The 18,110-nt window shown below is 42.8% G+C and overlaps 1 protein-coding gene across 4 annotated transcripts; it reads right to left on the reverse strand.

The window, feature by feature from the left end:
* PEX5 (peroxisomal biogenesis factor 5) lies at nucleotides 1–17,159 on the reverse strand. 4 transcript variants are annotated; one of them, XM_070938406.1, is made up of 16 exons: nucleotides 17,135–17,159; nucleotides 15,440–15,628; nucleotides 14,329–14,364; nucleotides 14,074–14,206; nucleotides 13,738–13,872; nucleotides 11,561–11,666; nucleotides 9,286–9,376; nucleotides 7,613–7,735; nucleotides 7,286–7,378; nucleotides 7,073–7,192; nucleotides 5,834–5,977; nucleotides 4,730–4,800; nucleotides 4,216–4,431; nucleotides 3,943–4,108; nucleotides 3,096–3,253; nucleotides 1–1,162 (listed from the first exon to the last, which is right to left on the reverse strand). In XM_070938406.1, exons 2-16 carry the CDS (start codon nucleotides 15,587–15,589, stop codon nucleotides 961–963), a joined length of 1,944 nt encoding a protein of 647 aa, XP_070794507.1. In that variant the 5' UTR covers nucleotides 15,590–15,628; nucleotides 17,135–17,159; the 3' UTR covers nucleotides 1–960. The 4 variants fall into 4 exon arrangements, with proteins under 4 accessions (XP_070794507.1, XP_070794508.1, XP_070794509.1 ...); XM_070938407.1 differs by lacking the exon at nucleotides 17,135–17,159 and adding an exon at nucleotides 17,090–17,117; XM_070938408.1 differs by lacking the exon at nucleotides 7,613–7,735.
* Between the last annotated feature and the right edge of the window lie 951 nt (nucleotides 17,160–18,110).

Here is an 18,110-nt window from a genome sequence, read left to right on the forward strand (position 1 = left end):
TAATTTGGCAGGTTTTATTTTTTCACTTTCTATTATACAAAATACTTTACAATTTAAAAACATTTTCCCAACAAAAATCATATACATATATTTATAAAGAGCCAATTACACCAAAGGGAAAAGCCTGATGAAGAGAAATAGCCCACCCACTTTATTTATAAGGAACCAAAATGGCAGAGGGGTAATTAAGGGAAAGTTCTTGGCCCACACTTTGTGTTTCTGATAACTGCCAAGTCTGCTGTTTCCCAGATACATTCTTACTTTAATAAATACACGGCTGCTCCTTTCCCATCTCTGGGGTGGTGACATCGGCTAGGTTGCTACTTCATAAGCAGTGCTCATTCCCTTTCTGTTGTCCTTTTAACATTAGCAGCACTTTTCAAGTCCAGAGTCCAAAATTTGTATTTTGATTCATCCTTTTGCAAAAGGGCTTTTCAACAAAATCATCTTAACCGGATGTGCAAAGAACATAAATACTCTGCATAAATATTCTGTGAGAGATTTAGCAGGCAAAACTAATATCCATCAAGGGCCACAAATCCTTTCTTTGTATCACAGAGACTGATCTATAAGAAAAAAGCCCACTACTTTTAAATCTGTGCCTAGAAGACACCACTGCAGGGAAATCTAAATACTTTTCTGCTCAAAGGGCTTTTTTTTTTTTTCCTAAACTAAATTTTGCAGGCTGGGACAGGCACACAGTAGGTACCATTCCTTGCTGGATTTGCATAGGTTAAGGAAGCTTAATTTGACAGAAATATGATCCAGCACAACATGTAAACCAGTGACCTGCCCTAAAAAGGAGACAGAAAATAGGTGTATATGTTGTTTTCAGGGACAGCTTGAGAATTAAAAGAGAAGTGTCCCTGACTCAGCCATGTTTGTCTGGGTGGGAAGAGAAAGAAGGGACTGGTATGGGGGAGGGCTCCTCCTGCATTCACAAGGGAGCCCATCAATGAGTCACTGCTGAATAGCAAAAGCCTGTAGGAGGGTAGGAAGGTCATGGGCATCTGCTGCTTCATAGAGGTTGCTGTGGCCCAGCATGGAGAGGGCCATACGGAGGGTGCTCCAGATGTTGTCAGACATGGCTCCCTGTTGGCCCCGTGGCCCGCGACTCTTCTGCTGCATCTGCAAGGCTTCCAAGAAGTGTTCTATAGCCTCTCTGTCAAGACAGCAGTATATGGTAATGAAGGGAGTTAAAGGGGATCAAGAATAGCTCACAATCAAGACTTGCCCCACAAAGATTAGCCATGGGGAGAAAGAGGGAGCAGTTCTAAGGCTTTCTTTTCCCATACACCTTAGCTTAGTCGTTCTTTGTTGATTTTGCCAACACAAATACTTAACTCTGGATCATTTTCTATTTGATTTTTACCACCACCTTTGTTATTTTAAAGGTAACTCAAAGCAGTGAACATATCGAATGCTCCTATTTACCCAACAACCACCCTGTGAGGTAAGCTGAACCGAGTGTGTGTGACTGGCCCAAAATCATCCAGTCAGCTTTCAGGCCTACAGCAGGCGCAGAGTTCATAAGGCCAGCACCTTAACCACTATCCTCAATAAATAAATGAACACATATAATGTTTTTGATTCATTTGCTTAATTGGGTTCTCTTGATCTACTTTTAGAACTTGTATGGAAAACAGATAAATAAATAAATAAATAAATAAATAAATAAATAAATAAATAAATAAATAAATAAATAAATAAATAAATAAATTTCTATACTGCCCTTCTCCCGAAGGACTCAGGGCAGTGTACAGCCAATTTAAAAACACAAGAAACAACAATGATTAAAAATTAAAATAATTAAATAAATTTGGCCAGATTAAAACCCCAAAAATTTTAAATACCACAATTAAAATTATTATGTTGATAGCCCAGCCTGGCGGAACAACAGGGTCTTCAATGCGCAACGAAACACCCGGAGGTCGGAGATCTTACGTATTTCCGGGGGCAGTTCATTCCACAGGGCTGGGGCTCCCACAGAGAAGGCCCTCCCCCTGGGTGTCGCCAGCCAACATAACTTGGCTGATGGCACCCTGAGGAGACCCTCTCTGTGGGAGCGGACTGGTCGGTGGGAGGCTATTGGTGGCAGAAGATGGTCTCGAAGGTACCCGGGTCCTATGCCATGGAGCGCTTTAAAGGTGGTAACCAACACCTTGAATCACACCCGGAAGACCACTGGGAGCCAGCGCAGCTCACACAGGAGGGGTGTCACGCGGGCACAACGGGTTGCGCCCATAACCACCCGCGCGGCCGCATTCTAGACCAGTTGGAGCCTCCGAGTGCTCTTCAAGGGGAGCCCCATGTAGAGAGCATTACAATAGTCCAGCTGGGAGGTGACAAGGGCCTGAGTGACCGTGCGCAAGGCGTCCCGGTCCAGAAAGGGCTGCAACTGGCGGATCAGGCGAATCTGATAAAAGGCCCCCCTGGCCACGGCCGTCATGTGCTCTTCTAAAGACAGCCGTGCGTCCAAGAGGACACCCAGATTGCGAGCCCTCTCTGTGGGGGGCGAAGATTCACCCCCAATAGTCAGCAATGGCACCTGCTGACTATATCGGGACGCCGGCAGCCACAGCCACTCGGTCTTGGACGGGTTGAGTCTGAGCCTGTTTCTCCCCATCCAGACCCGCACGGCCTCCAGGCAGCGAGACATCACATCAAGGGCATCGTTGGGGTGGTCTGGGGTGGAGATGTACAGCTGAGTATCATCAGCGTACAGATGACACTTCACCCCAAAACCACGGATGATCTCACCCAGCGGCTTCACATAAATGTTGAACAGAAGGGGCGAGAGGGCCGACCCCTGTGATCACGTTTTAGGTCATATTTATCCAGAAATATTGAAAAGGTTCACAAACTTTTAAGCACCACAGTAGATGAGACACACCAAAAGCCAGTGAATATGACTTTTTGAAAGAGGAGGTGAAATGAGTGAAGGCACTATGAGTCAACTGGGATGCCAATTTCTCTGGGAAATACTTTCAGAGTTGCCTGATCCAACACTCACATTATAGCTCAAGTCTATGGTGGCGTCATCTAATCAAAAGCAGCAGTAGAATCAACCTCAGCTTTAAAGCTACCCAACTCACCTATGGGCCCCTAAGTTGATACAACTAATGCCTAGGTTGTAGCGAGAACGTATATAGCCAGGCTGCAGTTCCAGTGCCTGCCGGTAAGCAGCTACAGCTTCCTCACTCCGGTTCCCGTTGGCTAAGGTAGCTCCCAACTTGTTCCAAAGGAGATGATCCTAGAAGGAACCAGGTTCAGTCAGACTTGGTAGAACAACTTTTGTTTTTCCTCCCCTCTCCTCCCCTTCCCATTCTTCTCAAACTTTCAAGACTATTTGCTTAGTCTTGATCTTTTTATCACTGTGCTTTTCTATAGTCCTCCCTCCCATATTCCCCTTCAATAAGAATCCTGTGAAGTAGATTGGACTGACAGCGATTGTCTTAGTCATTCTACATTTATCTCTTTTCCTTTCAACGGATAAAGATTGCAGGGGAAGTAGGTTAGCTAAGGGGTTGAGATAATGTCTAAAAAAAAAAACAGCTCTTGGCTCTGCCATAGCCTTTTTGGGGGTGGGGGCAGATATTTCTCTCTCACACCCATCAGTCATGGCCAAAGGAAACAGATTCACCTCCTTTGCAAGATTGTGGTAAAGGCTGCTTGAGAATGACAGAAGTGCTCTAGCTTTTGAAAGCATTCCTAAATGCTTCTCTTAGTTTTTACTGAGACGGTTGTCGCATCAAGTGACCTGCACTTCGAAATTGATGGGAAAATACCACTTTTGGTATTTTCCTATCGATTTCCATATCACTTTTGGTATGGAAGAGTCTTAAGAACCGACTCCTGCAGTCAGAAGCAGCCTCAAGCGAGAAAACAATGCCACCTTCTCCTACTACCCCTTTTCCTCTCCCCCCGCCGTGCCTTCCTTACATTTGGCCGTGAACTCAGGGCAGCAGTGAAGCAATCCACAGCTTTCTCATACTCGCCACTCAGATTGAAGAGAACACCCAGACCACACTGCACATCAGGGTCCACCACATCGGGGTTGCTACGGACAGCTGCCAAGAACAATTCCTTCACCTCGTGAAAAAGTGAGCTGAGGAAGGGAAGAGCGAAGAGACCAATGTGGTAGGAAGGGCAATTGCCAGTCCCATCTTGCTTCATTTGCCCAGTTCCCATTTATTGCTCATTCTGCAGACTCACTCAGTTAGGAGGGAACCCAGAATACGTTTGGAGGGCCCCAGACCTGGGCTAGAATTTTCCCCTTCTGGTTCTTTTCCCATCAGATGAACGTAGGCTGGTTTGTGGTGCAACCAGTCGCGCAAGGTTTCACATGCTTGCTTCTGCAGCGATTCATTGGTAAAACTGACAGCTAAAGCCATGAGTGCAGTGAGGTTTCCGGGCTGCAACTCCAGGCACCTAGGGGGAAATCATACAGGTAAAACTGTATGCATCTGCAGCTGGTGCAACCCTATCCCTTTGATTTGCCAATCCAATTCTTTCTGTGCTAAGAAAGAAACTCCTGCTGACTCCACTTCAAAGGGCCAACTGCAAACAATGGATTTAGTTTTGTTTCAGGTGAGGAGAAGATGCAAGGGTACAGTTTAAGTTCACCACACATCCTCAAACAGTCAGCATCATTGGCCTTTAGACTTTGGACTACCACACTGGAAGGTCCCAAGGCCTCACACTTCTGCTGGTCAGGAAGGCTACTCACTGTCGGAGGGCACTTATTGCAGCAAGCTCTTGTTCATTCTCAGCTTGGGTGGTTCCCAGGTACTGCCAAGCCTAACACAAAGACATGACAAAAACAAGAGTTCTGTTCAGAGCTGCATGGAAGAGTGGGGCAATGTTTGCAAACCTTCTTTTCTCCTCCCCATCTTTTTTGTTACTGCAGGGGGAAAATATTTCTGGGGAGGAGGAGACACACACTTGATAGCACATCAAAAGCAACCAGCTGGTCCAGAGCGCCAGTTGACTTCAGCATTCTCAAGCAGCTGCTCGGGGAACGATCAGAATAGATGAGAAGGATGAGGTATAAGGCAAAATTCCAATTAGTGCCTGAAGCAGCCACTTCTTTCCTTCTCATAGTTAACCCGGCTTGGGGAAAACATTCAGAAATCATGACCCAGAAGGTGGCATGCACCCAGCACTGTCCAGGAAGGAGACTGAAGAACTAAAGTCTGATCTGAAGCAACTCTGCTCCAGTTCTGCTAAAGAGGAACATGATGTCAAAACTGACTCATCTTCGTTACCTGCACCTGATTTTAGCTCACAGTTTGCCAAACAGAAACAGGAGGGTTTTTTTTGGGGGGGGGGGTAAATTCCTAGGGAGAGGGGAGGGCTAAGGAATGCATGAGAGCCTTCTGTGGCCTGAGAGGAGATACCCACCAAGGTCAAGTCCTGAAAATTTTTGAAACTGCTCAGACTGTTTTCCCAAAACAAAAGCACTGCATGTAATTGGTGGACAATCAACTGTGGGTAGACCAGGGAAGAAAAGGGAGTTTTACCTATGCCGGTTTTCGTGGGAAAACCTCAGAACTGACTTTGCTTCTGCTGTACCTTTGGATGGATCTTTTACTAAAGTTTTATTCTTGGTGAACTTTCTGGACCAGGAATTCCATTTTTAGAATGTGCCAACTGGAACGATTGACACACGAGTCCTTGGCACCCAAGTAAAGAACACCCACCTCCAGTTACAAACGTCACAAAGGAATATATCTAATTTCACACAATCAGAGTTGGTCCTTCCTGCAGCACACAGGGGCCATTTGACTGCCATTTGACATAAGCCGAGAGATGCTGGCCCTCATTCACTCACCTCCATATGGTCAGGCTTTTGTTGCACAGCAGCCTCAAAGAATAAGACAGCGTTGGGGAGATGCCCCTCCTTCAAACATTTCAGCCCCTCCTCAAAAGCATGCGGGTGGTCCCGTACAGGGTTATCTTCTTCAAACTGGTATCCCTACAAGGGAGGAAGAACAAAACATTAGTTGCTTCTAAAGGCTGCTCCCCGGGTGTAAGGAAAGAGATAGGACACATGGCTACTCCACAGCAGAGTTTGCTGTTTATTTAAGGAACAACAAGAGGAAGGACTAGTCCATCTGCTTTTCTCTTCTGCTTGCAAGCCCAGACTGGTGCATCTTTCCTTGCCAATTAATCAGCGAGTGTGGGACAGCACTGAAGAAGGTAAGTGGAGTCTTAGGTGCAGAGGGGTAAGTAAGCAGAGAGCATCCTCTATCTCTTGACACACCTTCTACCTTCTGCAGGAAAATGAGCATAGCTCTCTTGCCTCCAAAATTCTAGAAATCATATGATGAAAAACTAACACTTGTAGAGAAGACGGAAGCAGGTAACTGCATCTAGCCATCCTCAAAATGTGCCCTTTGAACACTTTGCCAATATGGCCCCACCGCCTGCCTCAGGGCCCAGCTTCTCTCTTTTGGCTCTGGGGGGGTCCGAAGTGGCAAGCCACTGAAGGATGCATTTGGATGACCACCCAGAGCCAAGATGCACTGAAATGAGAAAAATCTGGAGGGAGGCACAGTTAGCAGGAGAGGAAGAATATGGTGCAAAGAAAAAGTTACACTCTGTTTACTCCATGTTATTTTTTAAAATAAGGATCTATTTATGCTTTCTATAGACAGCATTTCAGCTTGTTAGTTCTCAACCTTATTTTTAAATAAAATTTGCTATCCACACACTAACTAGTAAGAGTTGTACAATCAAAAAGAAAAGTGATAACAGAAACAGAAGTTAGAAAGGAGGAGATATAAAAAAAGGAAATGGTAAAGTGGAGAGTTGTTAAAGAAGATGATGTTAAGTGTTAAGTATTAATGTTATTATATTATTATGTTATTATATTATCAATATGATGGTGATGAATATCACAACAAAGATGTATAATGTGATTATCTAAACATAACTGTACCCAGAACACACACAGTTTGATGAAAATTGAATGTTATATAAATAAAATAAATAAAACATATTAAAAAAAAACAAAAAGAAAAGTGAGGGACAGACAGGACAAAGCACAGCATTCCTTCTACATCAGTACCTTGTCGTAAGTGGAGCTGGCAAGATCATCATATTCTGATAGCCAAGGATGAGCTTCTGCATCTCGCTTGGCCATCTCTTCCCACTCAGCCTGCAATTTGTCCCAAAAATCCACATCTGACTAGAGAAAGGAGAGAAAGAAAATATCCAGTTTCCTCAATTAAATGCATTAAAAGTCTCCCTATGGCAGAAGAAGGAGAGCCATGCCCATTACCTCCACGGCAGTCTTGGCTTGCTCAAATTCTGGATCCAGGTCCAGCGCATTCCCAGTGTGTGCAAACTGATCTACCCAGGCTTCAGATGTATCCTAAGAAGAGAAGACAGAGAGGAAAAAATCTTCCAAAAGACAGCTAAATAATGGAAAGCAACATACAACATTCAGGCTATTTTAACAGAATTATGAAGGGAATGACTCTTGTCTTGCTCCTTGTCTACAGATGCTCTGCTCAGTTCTGGGCCCCAAAACCACTTACTGGCTATATGGAGCAAGCTGCCATGAGTTCTCCTGCTGAAAGCAGCAAGCAGCAGCCAGGAATCCTACCTGCTGCTGAATAAACTCAGTTGCCCATTGCTCTGCCTTATCCTGGTCCCTGGGATTAATGGTCACCCGATTGGCCTCGATGGATACCCTCCCATCTCCAATCTGGCGAACAAATTTTAGGAACTGCATGAAGAAAGGAGACACAGGTAGAGATCATCATTATTCATGTCCTTACACCTCCAAAATGTATCTTTTGCCTGGTTAGCCTGCATCTGGCCTGAGCAGACATTTCAAGAAAAGGCAAGAGATTTGTTCAGCTTTACTGGGCACATGGGAATCAGTGATAATTTAAAATAATTGCACAACACTAGCAATAAATCTCTAGAAAACCCTCCCAAAAGGTTACTATAAAGCCCCAAACCCAGGTTAAGTCCTGCTACAGAAGTGCCCCTTTTCACCCAGTCTCATCCAAAATTTATCTTGCACTGATAACAAGAGTAAATCTGGCCTGACAGTTCCTAAGTAATCCTTAAGAAAACGAATGCTGACCTATCATGAATGATTGCAGAGGGGAAGCAGTGTCTGTGTTACGAAAAACTCCATTATGACACTAAGGACAAGAACTACTAAGATGATCATGCCTTGTAAGGGATTCACTGATGAAAGGCAGAAGGCTGCAGCAGAGAGACGAGGTTCCAAGCATGGTTACATTTAACCCCTCATTTCCTAATGGGTTTTACTCATAATTGCCCAGCAGGTTTCATACATGAGCAAGGATTTCACTAGGAGAAATGCTAAAACTCTAGCCATTATATTACACTCTTGGCAACGAAGCACCAATCTTCTAAGACAGCCTTCCCAAATGGAGTAGTCTTCAGAACTGCTAGGTTGGCTGGAAGATGATAAATTTTGAAACCCAACGCATCCAGAGATAAGAAAGGCTATCCTTAAGAAAATCAAGAGATGTGGAATCCTTCATTTTCCATATGAGGTTACAATAGTAAATCAATCCAACGAAGCACAGAGGGTGGGAAGCCTTGGCATTTCCATTTTTCACAGGGGTGGGAAATGTGTAACCCATAACAAGCCCTCTCCCCTCATTTTGCTGCCACTGGTAACTCAACCAGTCAGAGGGTCAGCAGGCTGGAGAAAACCCAGGTGATTCATGGCAATGCACACTGAGTGCTTTAAACCAAGACATCTGGAAGAAAAGACAAGGCACAAGGAAGCAAAGAAGGGGCGGAGGGGGCTTGTCTGTATAATGCAGAGGTGGGTTTCAGCAGGTTCTGACCAGTTCTGGAGAACCGGTAGCGGAAATTTTGAGTAATTTTGACTGGCCCTGCCCCCATCTATTCTCTGCCTCCCGACTCCCAGCTGATCGGGAGGAAATGGGGATTTTGCAGTAACCTTCTCTGGAGGGAATGGAGATTTTACAGTATCCTTCCCCTGGAGTGGGGTGGGAATGGAGATTTTACAGTATCCTTCCCCTGCCACACCCATCAAGCCATGCCCACCAAGCCACACCCACAGAACAGGTAGTAAAAAATTTTTAATCCCACCACTGGTATAAGAGTACACATATGGCCCTTGAAACTGAAAATGTTGCTAGCTAGTGGTGTTCAAGTGAGTTATAGGACCAAATAAGCCGGCATGCACATACCCACAATTATTTTCTCTCCAGCCTTACAACTGTGCGTTATTCCTTTTGAAGAAAATGCCAGTCACATTTTTACCTCAGAATCATTTAGCTTGGGATCATCCACTTTTGAAAGAAAATCATTAGCTGTTTTTTTCAGATCGTCTTCAGGCTGGTATTCCTCATACCTACAACCAGAACAAACCAGGCAGAGACAGGATAAACCAAAACAATGCTATGTTCAAAAGTGATTTGACCCATCGGTTTATATGCACTAGATTTTTATTTATTATTTATCCCATGTTCCAGTTTGCAATTCAAACCCTAGTTTGAATTTTAACATAAAAACACAACATGACATTTTAACTTTAAAAAATTAACATAGATCAGGGCAGTCTACAAATACCATAAAAAATAAAATAAAAAACAAACTCCAGTCAATTTCATCTACAGAAGAAAATTAGAAGCACATAACCTCAACCCTTACAACATGACTATAACTATAACTAAAATAATTCACAAACCATAACAAAACTGTTTTGTTTCTAGGGGTAAGTAGACAAAAGTCTATGTTCCAGGCGTTCCCTAACAAGGCCCTAAAAAGATCTTAGTGTTCACACAGAGACATAATAGAACAAACAAGCTTTTTATTATCTGGAAGCTTCAAGGAGTACACAAATACACTGATTTGCATCCAGAATAAACTGGCTCCTAAAGGGTATTTTAATCTCTGAAAAAATGTGTTTCACTTATCTAGCCCAGGTAAATATAGTAGCTTAGTTCAATTGATACCTTAGTTTAAATATATGAAGTGTAGTTGAATACAACCCAAAAAGAGAATGTAGCTGGGAATCAACCAAAATGAACATGTAACACAGATACCACCTGAACATCCAAAGATAAGGCTGGATTTAATGCTACCCTGAATTGTCTACAAGGTCCTTCAAGGGATATGCAACAATTATCTCTATTTAGATGAATTTCCTACATTAACACTGCCATTTATTTGACTGAACTCACTTGATAAAACTCTATCTCATCTATTGATCTTAGTCACTGCATACATAGTCAAACCTGAATCTGAGCAGAGTTGAAATATAAACTGAATTTGATCTTACCCCAAATCCTTAGATAACATCATTCAGTATTTCAAGTGGATGCCAAATTCAGCACCACAAATACCATGAGGCACATTTTGGAAACATTTGTCTAGATATGAATATATGGGTCTCTGGAATACAGTGTACCCACTCACTGTCTGAAAGCTGCTCCTATTGGATACTTTATCAAATTGTCTTTGACATCAGCTTCTAATTCTGCTTTCTTCACAGAAGGTCGGGGCAAGCTATGAAATGAATTGCCATCAGAGTTTATGCAAGCAGCCTCATTGCTAATTCACTAGTTAAGAGGAGTGCAAGAGATAAGGCATGGCTGCATTTGAATTTGAATGTCCGACTCTGTATGTATTACAACTCCACTTTGAACATATATCACATATCACTGAAGACAAAAAAGTAAACTCCATGTGTGTTCTCCAACTTTTGGCTTTCAACTCTTCAAAATTGCTGAATCTAATCCATCTTCAGAGTATTTTATACATTTATCAAGAAAGAGACAATATACAGCCTGGATAGTCAGGCAGTCAGCAATGGAAACCCAATGTGCTTAAGAAAATGCTGTACAGGTAGTCCTCAACATATGACAGTTGAACCTCAAATTTCTGTTGTTAAATGAGACATCTATTAAGTGAATTTTGCCCCATTTTTCAACCTTTCTTGCCATAGTTGTTAAGTGAATCACTGTAGTTGGTAAGTTAGTAGTCCGGTTGTTAAGTGAATCTGGCTTCCCCATTGACTTTGCTTGTCAGAAGGTTGCAAAATGTGATCACATGACCCCGGGACACTGCAATGGTCATAAGTGTAAAACAGTTGCCATGCATCTGAATTTTGATCACATGATCATGGGGATGCTGGAAAGATCATAACTTTGAAAAATGGTCATAAGACACATTTTTCAGTGCTGTTGTAACTTTGAACAGTCACCTAATGTTGTAAATTGAGGACTACCTGTACTTCTTTCCAATGTGACAGGGCTAATACAGGACAACAATTCAGTAAACTTCAGTAAACCTCCATTGTTTAGAATATCTTTCATAAATTCTGAAATTCTGTCCCACTATTAAAAATCCTCTGAACTGAGGACTATTTGATCCCGGCACTCCTGTTGCCGCTGGATTTTCAGAAAGATAAACTACTGAATGGCAAAAATGGACCTGCCAATGTTGAACTTGGAAAGCCTTACCAGGTATCTGAATAAGACTCTGTCCAAGGGGTTCACATGTAATTATGGGAAGAAGCCACAGAGATACTCACCATTTATCAGCCGACGTCTGATCTTCTGATTCACCCAGCCATAGCTTCTCCTCCGACTGCTCCAAATACTCTTCTGCCCATTTGGCAGGAGATACGGATAATGGATCTACCGTATGTAGAAATGGGATAAGAGTAAGTTAACTGAACAGCCTGGGAGAAGGAAGAAGAGGCACTGAAAGGCAACAAGCATTATCAAGCATCATTGCACATAAATACCTACTATCCCACTCAAAATCAGCTTCAATTATCCTAGCTAATGCCCTAGAGCTAATACCCTAGCTCCGTGATGGCGAACCAATGGCATGCGTGCCACAGGTGGCACGCAGAGCCATATAAGTGGGCACGCCAGCTCAGCTCTGGGGCGCATGCACGCGCCGGCCAGCTGATTTTCGGGCCTTCTGGGCCCACCAGAAGTAGGGAAACAGGCTGTTTCCTGCCTCTGGAGGGCCGGGGGGGGGGGGGGGGGGGGGAAGGCCCATTTTTCTTTCTTACTTGGCTCCAGATCCTCTCTGTGTATCTGGGCAAAAACAGCCTTTCCCACTCCCTTGGAGGCCCTATGGAGGCTCAAAGGGCCCATTTCCCCACTCCCGGTGGGACAGGAAGTGACTTTTTTCCTGTCCCCAGCCTCCAGAGACTCCTAGAGAGGCTCCTACAGACTCCTAAAGAGGTTCTGGAGGCTGGGAACAGCAAAAAATGTCACTTCCTGTCCCACCGGGAATTGGGAAATGGGCCTTTTCAGCCTCCGTAGGGCCTCCAAGGGAGTGGGAAAGGCTGTTTTCGCCGTTCCCAGATACACAGAGAGGATCTGGAACCAGGTAAGAAAGTAAAACCAGGCCATCATGTGCCAGGAGCGGGGGCGGGGGGGAGGGGGTTGCGCACACATGTGCGTGGGCACGTGCGCGTGCAACCCTCCCCCGCCCCCCCCCTCCTGGCATGCGATGGCAAAAAGTTTAGCCATCACTGCCCTAGCTAATACCCAGAAATATGAGCTATTACATAAAATAATGCCATGGTGTTCCAGCTGGGAAATTGTTATCTTAGTCACCATCACCCATTCTAATTTGGAAAAAGTTCAGAGAAATGCAACTGGGATTGGGAAAATGATTTCAAAAACCCAGCTGAAGGGAATCAGGAAAGCACACAGATAAGACTGAAGCAGAGTCCCAGTAGCAATTCAGCCTTGTCTACCAGGGCAAAGGGAAAAAAGTGACTTGCAACATATTTAATTTGGATATAACAAGACTAGACAAAACATTTAACTACGCAAATAACAGGACAAGATTCCAAGAAAGTTTATCACACAATCTTTCTTCTCTAAGAGGCAGTACAATTGTACCTTTAAGACCGTCTTGAAAAATTACCTGTCTATTCAGAATGCCATTTATGTATTCAAAGAAGCTCTAGTTGAGCAAATCCTACGCTACAATAAACATGTATTCAGGTGGCACATGATTGTTATTTTAACTGCAACTCACCCAGAATTTATTAGATTTATATGCAATTTTTTATCTAACGCAAAGTAGGGGATCTCCCTTTTATCCCATGGCTGAGAATGGAATTAAACCTGAATCCCTTTGTTAATATGCTATACTGACCTCTCAAAATGTATTTTTCTAGAAACATATGTTTTCTAGAAAAACAAACATTTCTAGGCCTACAGACTTAGTCTTCAGAAGGCAAGACAGAAGAAAAAAAAAGAGTGCCAAAAAGAAGGTAAACAAGAATTGCATGGGGAAAAGGAGATATACTTTAGTACTGTGTTTCCCCGAAAATAAGACCCTGTCTTATATTTTTTTGAACCCCGAAATAAGCGCTCGGCTTATTTTCAAGGTGGTCTTATTATTTTGGGGCGCATGGAGCAAGATGGGGCTCCTCTTGCCATCTTACCTGATTTCCAGCTCTGTCTCCCTAATCATAACCAGAGGAAATAGCGGGGACCGGATGTGCATGTGTTTAAATATTTTCGGGGAGGGGGAGTATTTTAGAGCATGCGCTCAAAAGCCCAATTGGGCTTATTATCCGGTGAGGTCTTGATTTCAGGGAAACAGGAAACTATGCAGGAAAGATCCTTTATACTGCCAATCCTGCGCCCATTCCGTTTACAGGTGCTTTGTTTTTCCCACCCTGCTCCATTAGATGCAATAGAGATGCCCACATCTTCCCAATAGCAGCCTTACCTGTAACCTCGGCAATGAACTCCTGGGACCAATCGGCATCATCATAATCTGCGGAAACGTCAACTGCATTATCAGATGCACCAAGGAAGTCCTGTGCCCAGTTCTCCGAGAGAGCCAGCGCTGCCACCCCTGGAGCTGAGGAACAAGAATGAGTCCCAATAAGCGTCCCAATACACATACAAACACACACACCAGTCCATACAGGTGAGACCACTACCAAACTGCTTTTTTCTATAATTCACAGCACTCTCCATCTCTTTTTAGAAACAAAAGACCAGAGCCTGTCCTACTTGCCTTAGTCAAGAAGATGTTTGGCTCTTCCCTGTTCACACTTACCTCTCTGTGGGGCCTGTCGGAAATTAGATTGTTCAATTTCCTGCATCTCAGCCAACAGATCATCCATCTTGAATGTTTGTGGGCCGCGGGAGAGCATGGGACCATTCTGCTCTTGAAGGAACTCTGCCACCAGCTGTCAGAGAAAATGATATAAGAATTTTCATAGGCAAATGTACATTAGAGGAGGAAAATAAAGTCATAGAACAAGTCAAGGATGCCAAGGAAGAAAGAAACAAGACATATGGGAAGGCTTACATCATCTCCAGTGGCTCTTCCAAGAGGTTTGGGCACCTAGAAAACAGAAGAGATGAGGTTATTGTTTTAAGCTTCCTCTTCCCTCTGAAGTTCCATTTCACTTTGCTCTTGTACAACTCTTTTAGGCAATGAGAATGGTCAATTTTAAACCAGATGGAACTGTACATGGGAAAAGAAGATATAACTGTGGTTCCACTCTCTCCACCCATCCTCAAGGAAGGATCCCTGCAGGACTAAATATGGGAGATGCAGATTATTGGCAATATTTATTACCAGTTTTCAGTTCCATCCATGCACTATGAATGTGAACCTAGCTTCGTCTGAATAACATTGTGTCTACATAAAATATCTGTGGCAAATATGAGATTTGAAGCAGGAATTTTCCAGATCAACTTTTAACCAGCTCTTGAAACTACCACTGTGAAAAAATTTTTTCAAAGTCTACTGACCCTACGTATGTAGTGATAACTACCCTATAAGAAACCTAAAACCATTCAAGCCACACTATTCCACGATCTGATTCACAGCTGAATTTATATACTGTATTAAATCACATTTTTTTAATGATAATTTGTTGAATAAGCCACAATGGCTGAGTTAACTCATTGTGCTAAGCTACACAAGTTACAGTTTAGTGCAATTATAAATTCAAACATAAATGCATTTTATATCTAAAATTCCTAATTAAATGGCAGTATATGATGACTGTGACAAAGAATGAAAAAAAGAGAATACAGATATCTTCAACCTATGGATTCAGAGAGAGTTTCTAAAGGTACAGTGAATTGTTGGAGCCAACTAATAAGTCTTGGCTCAAACAAAGGTGAAATTCATACTCTTTGATGCAATAAAAAATAGATGCAATAGGAAAAAATATTCTGTACAAAACTGAGGAAAATGCAAGGCAATAGAGACAACAGACAAGATGGATGTATGGCATCAAAGTGATTAGCAGAAAGTCCAGAAATGGGACATGAATCAACATACTGAATGCTTTGTACCATCACCAGAAGTTGAATTCATTTCAGGGCCCAAAAATCCTAAATCAGCTTTATACCTTTTGCAAGACAGAGCAATAGCACCCTAAACAGTCTAAGTGTGTTAAACTTACCACATCTGCTACTGGACCAGTGGGAGGCCACACTAGGGAGCCCTGGAGTCCTTCTTGTTGCAGGCCCTTGTCCTGAGTGAAGTGGCTAGCCAGCTTCATCAGAGGATTAGAGCCCCCACACTCTGGCTCCACCAACTCCCTCATTGCCATGGTAGGTGGTAGAGAACGTGACACCCACACGACCCTCACCTGTCCAAAGAATAAACATTTGCACAGATTATATTTATTTACAGTATATATAAAATTGTCTGCATGATTAGATTATCTGGTAGGGCAACTTCAAAAAGGCTCATGGAATGCAATTGCTGCAGCAGATGGAACAGAGATGTCAATTTCCTTTCTAGAAGTAAAGAATTTTGGAGAACCATTCCTAAAATCTATCTAAGTCATATCCAAATTTATTTAAGTCATATCCATATATTTACTTACTTTATATGTGTGCTTACCTATTTACATACCGTGTTTCCCCAAAAATAAGATCCTGTCTTATATTTTTTTGAACCCTGAAATAAGCACTTGGCCTTATTGCCCTGCGCTCAAAAGCCCGATTGGGCTTATTATCAGGGGATGTCTTATTTTGGGGGGAACAGAGTAAAATATATAATATAGAGTTTTATAGTGATTAATGTTGACATTACTTAACAACAAAAGATAATCCAGGAAGTCTCAGCTAACCAACCATTATTGCGCAAAATGACAATCAATGAACTATGGTTTGTTACCTTGCCATATCAGGTATTATTAGATCAGTGAGCAGATGTCTGATCTATGGCCAGCACAAGACATGGTGCAGCTCATCATGTAATACAAAATCATAATGTCAGGGTGATTAATCCAAGCCCTCATCCCAACCCCTCCCCCCAGTAACCACAAATTGAGCTGGAGCTCAAACCCAACTGTTATTGTTAGAATGGTACTCAAACACCACTTACACTGACATTATTCCTGTTTACTGGAGTTTATATAAACCAGCAAAGCACAATGTCTGTGTTCATACAACATGCTAAGGCAAATTATGGCGATTATCGTTTGGTTTAGCATGTTGCACAACTCTTGGCTTAAAGCTCTACAATTACCAGCCACTCCAAAGTACATTTTACCTACACACCCACAAATGAATTAAGTGACTATAACAAACACATCTCACGTAAACATATTAACCCAGAAAGCCCGGCCGTAGAGAGTATTCCCTTTCCAGCCTACGTTTAATCAATGGCAAAATCTAAGCTACGTTCTCTAGTGTTACCTAGCCGCCACTGAATCATCACCAGTATACACGCATCTTGATCACTTCATATATTCCGAGAAGCGAGCTAGACTGAAAGCCAAGTTCTGGAGCTTTCCCAGGACGGTGTCAATTGAGACACCAAGAGGCTTTCTATACTATCCTAATAGACGGCACTGAAAAAACCCGAAAGCGAGAGCGCAAGCCGGACTTGATTTCAAGAACCTCCTCGACTGAATAGCCAGTCTCCGCCGCCGGAAAAGGTTTGGGGCTGAAACCAACCAGCTCGCCAGGCTTCCAAGGCCTTGCTCCTCTCTACTTCAGTGCTCGCATTTCCCAGCAGCCGTATAGAGCCCTTGCGAAGGATCTCCACCTCCTCCCCCAAGTGAGCCGGATCGGGTCAGCGAACAATCTGGGGTACGTACCGGGAATCTCCCGCTCCCCTTCCTCTTATCCAATGCAATACGTACCTGCACGTCCCCGTGCCTGCTTCGTTCCTACAACATTCGCAAAAAGAAGAAAGGAGGCGGAGACAGTTCTTAAAGGGCCAGCGCCGCAGTAACTGCAATGGGGAAGCAACGGCGACTCCGGGGCTTTTGCCACGCAAAGCCAACCACGTTGGGAATATTGACGTCCGGAGAAGATTTGGTTTTGATGCAGAACTAAACCAAAAAAAAAATATCAATAGAGTCCAATGGCATTTCTGGGTCAGATTACGATTTCAGTTTTGTTTAACCCCGAGTAAACCGGCTTAGAAATCGAATGATGATTTTGCAGTGAAGGTAACTGCCGGACACCCATGTCGCGGCTTTGAGTGTAGTGGATATTTTATCCGACTATGTTTCAGTAACTTCTTCCAATGCATTCAGAATTAAAGCTGTGCAAGAAAATATACAAGTGCAAGGTCAGTTCATCTTCTTTTGGCTCTGGTATAGGCTCTGGAAGGAATTGCTATTTTAAAGTAAAGTGTAAAGAAATGGGTGAAATAATCTTAACAGAATTAGGAACTTTTTTCTGAGTAACATCTAAAAAACCTTGATATCAAATCCAAATCACTTATAAATCTTGAGGACTTGAAACCACAGATATCATGCATAATGAGGAACTTAAAGTGTCATAAATAGAACTGGTTTTTAACTCTGATGTACTGTAACTACTACCATGCTTAACACTACACATACCAGGCTAATTTTCACAGGGAATGGAATATTTATTTATTTATTTTATTTTATTTATTTTTCAAATTTCTATACCACCCTTCTCCTTTTGGACTCAGGGCGGTGAACAGCCAAGATAAAAACATTTATACACAAAAGTTAAAAATAAATTTAAAATAATTAAATAAATTTGGCCCGTAATTTAAAACTTTTCAATTAAAATCCATATCAAATTTTAAAACCAACCATAAAATCAGGACAGCCCGGCTAACTGAAAAAAATAGGTTTT

Source organism: Pituophis catenifer, unplaced genomic scaffold, assembly GCF_029215685.1.
Source record: "Pituophis catenifer annectens isolate HBS135680 unplaced genomic scaffold, rPitCat1.0.hap2 SCAF_2, whole genome shotgun sequence".
Lineage (NCBI taxonomy): Eukaryota > Metazoa > Chordata > Lepidosauria > Squamata > Colubridae > Pituophis > Pituophis catenifer.

What these genes read in the sequence shown, in the direction of transcription:
- PEX5 (XM_070938406.1), bottom strand. Translation starts at nt 15,589, where the DNA reads ATGGCAATGAGGGAGTTGGTGGAGCCAGAGTGTGGGGGCTCTAATCCT. An exon ending in GTTCATTGCCGAGGTTACAG is followed by an intron (nt 11,667 to 13,737) that starts GTAAGGCTGCTA and finishes TACATACGGTAG; the next exon opens with ATCCATTATCCGTATCTCCT. An exon ending in GCAATAAGTGCCCTCCGACA is followed by an intron (nt 4,432 to 4,729) that starts GTGAGTAGCCTT and finishes ATTTCCCCCTAG; the next exon opens with GTGCCTGGAGTTGCAGCCCG.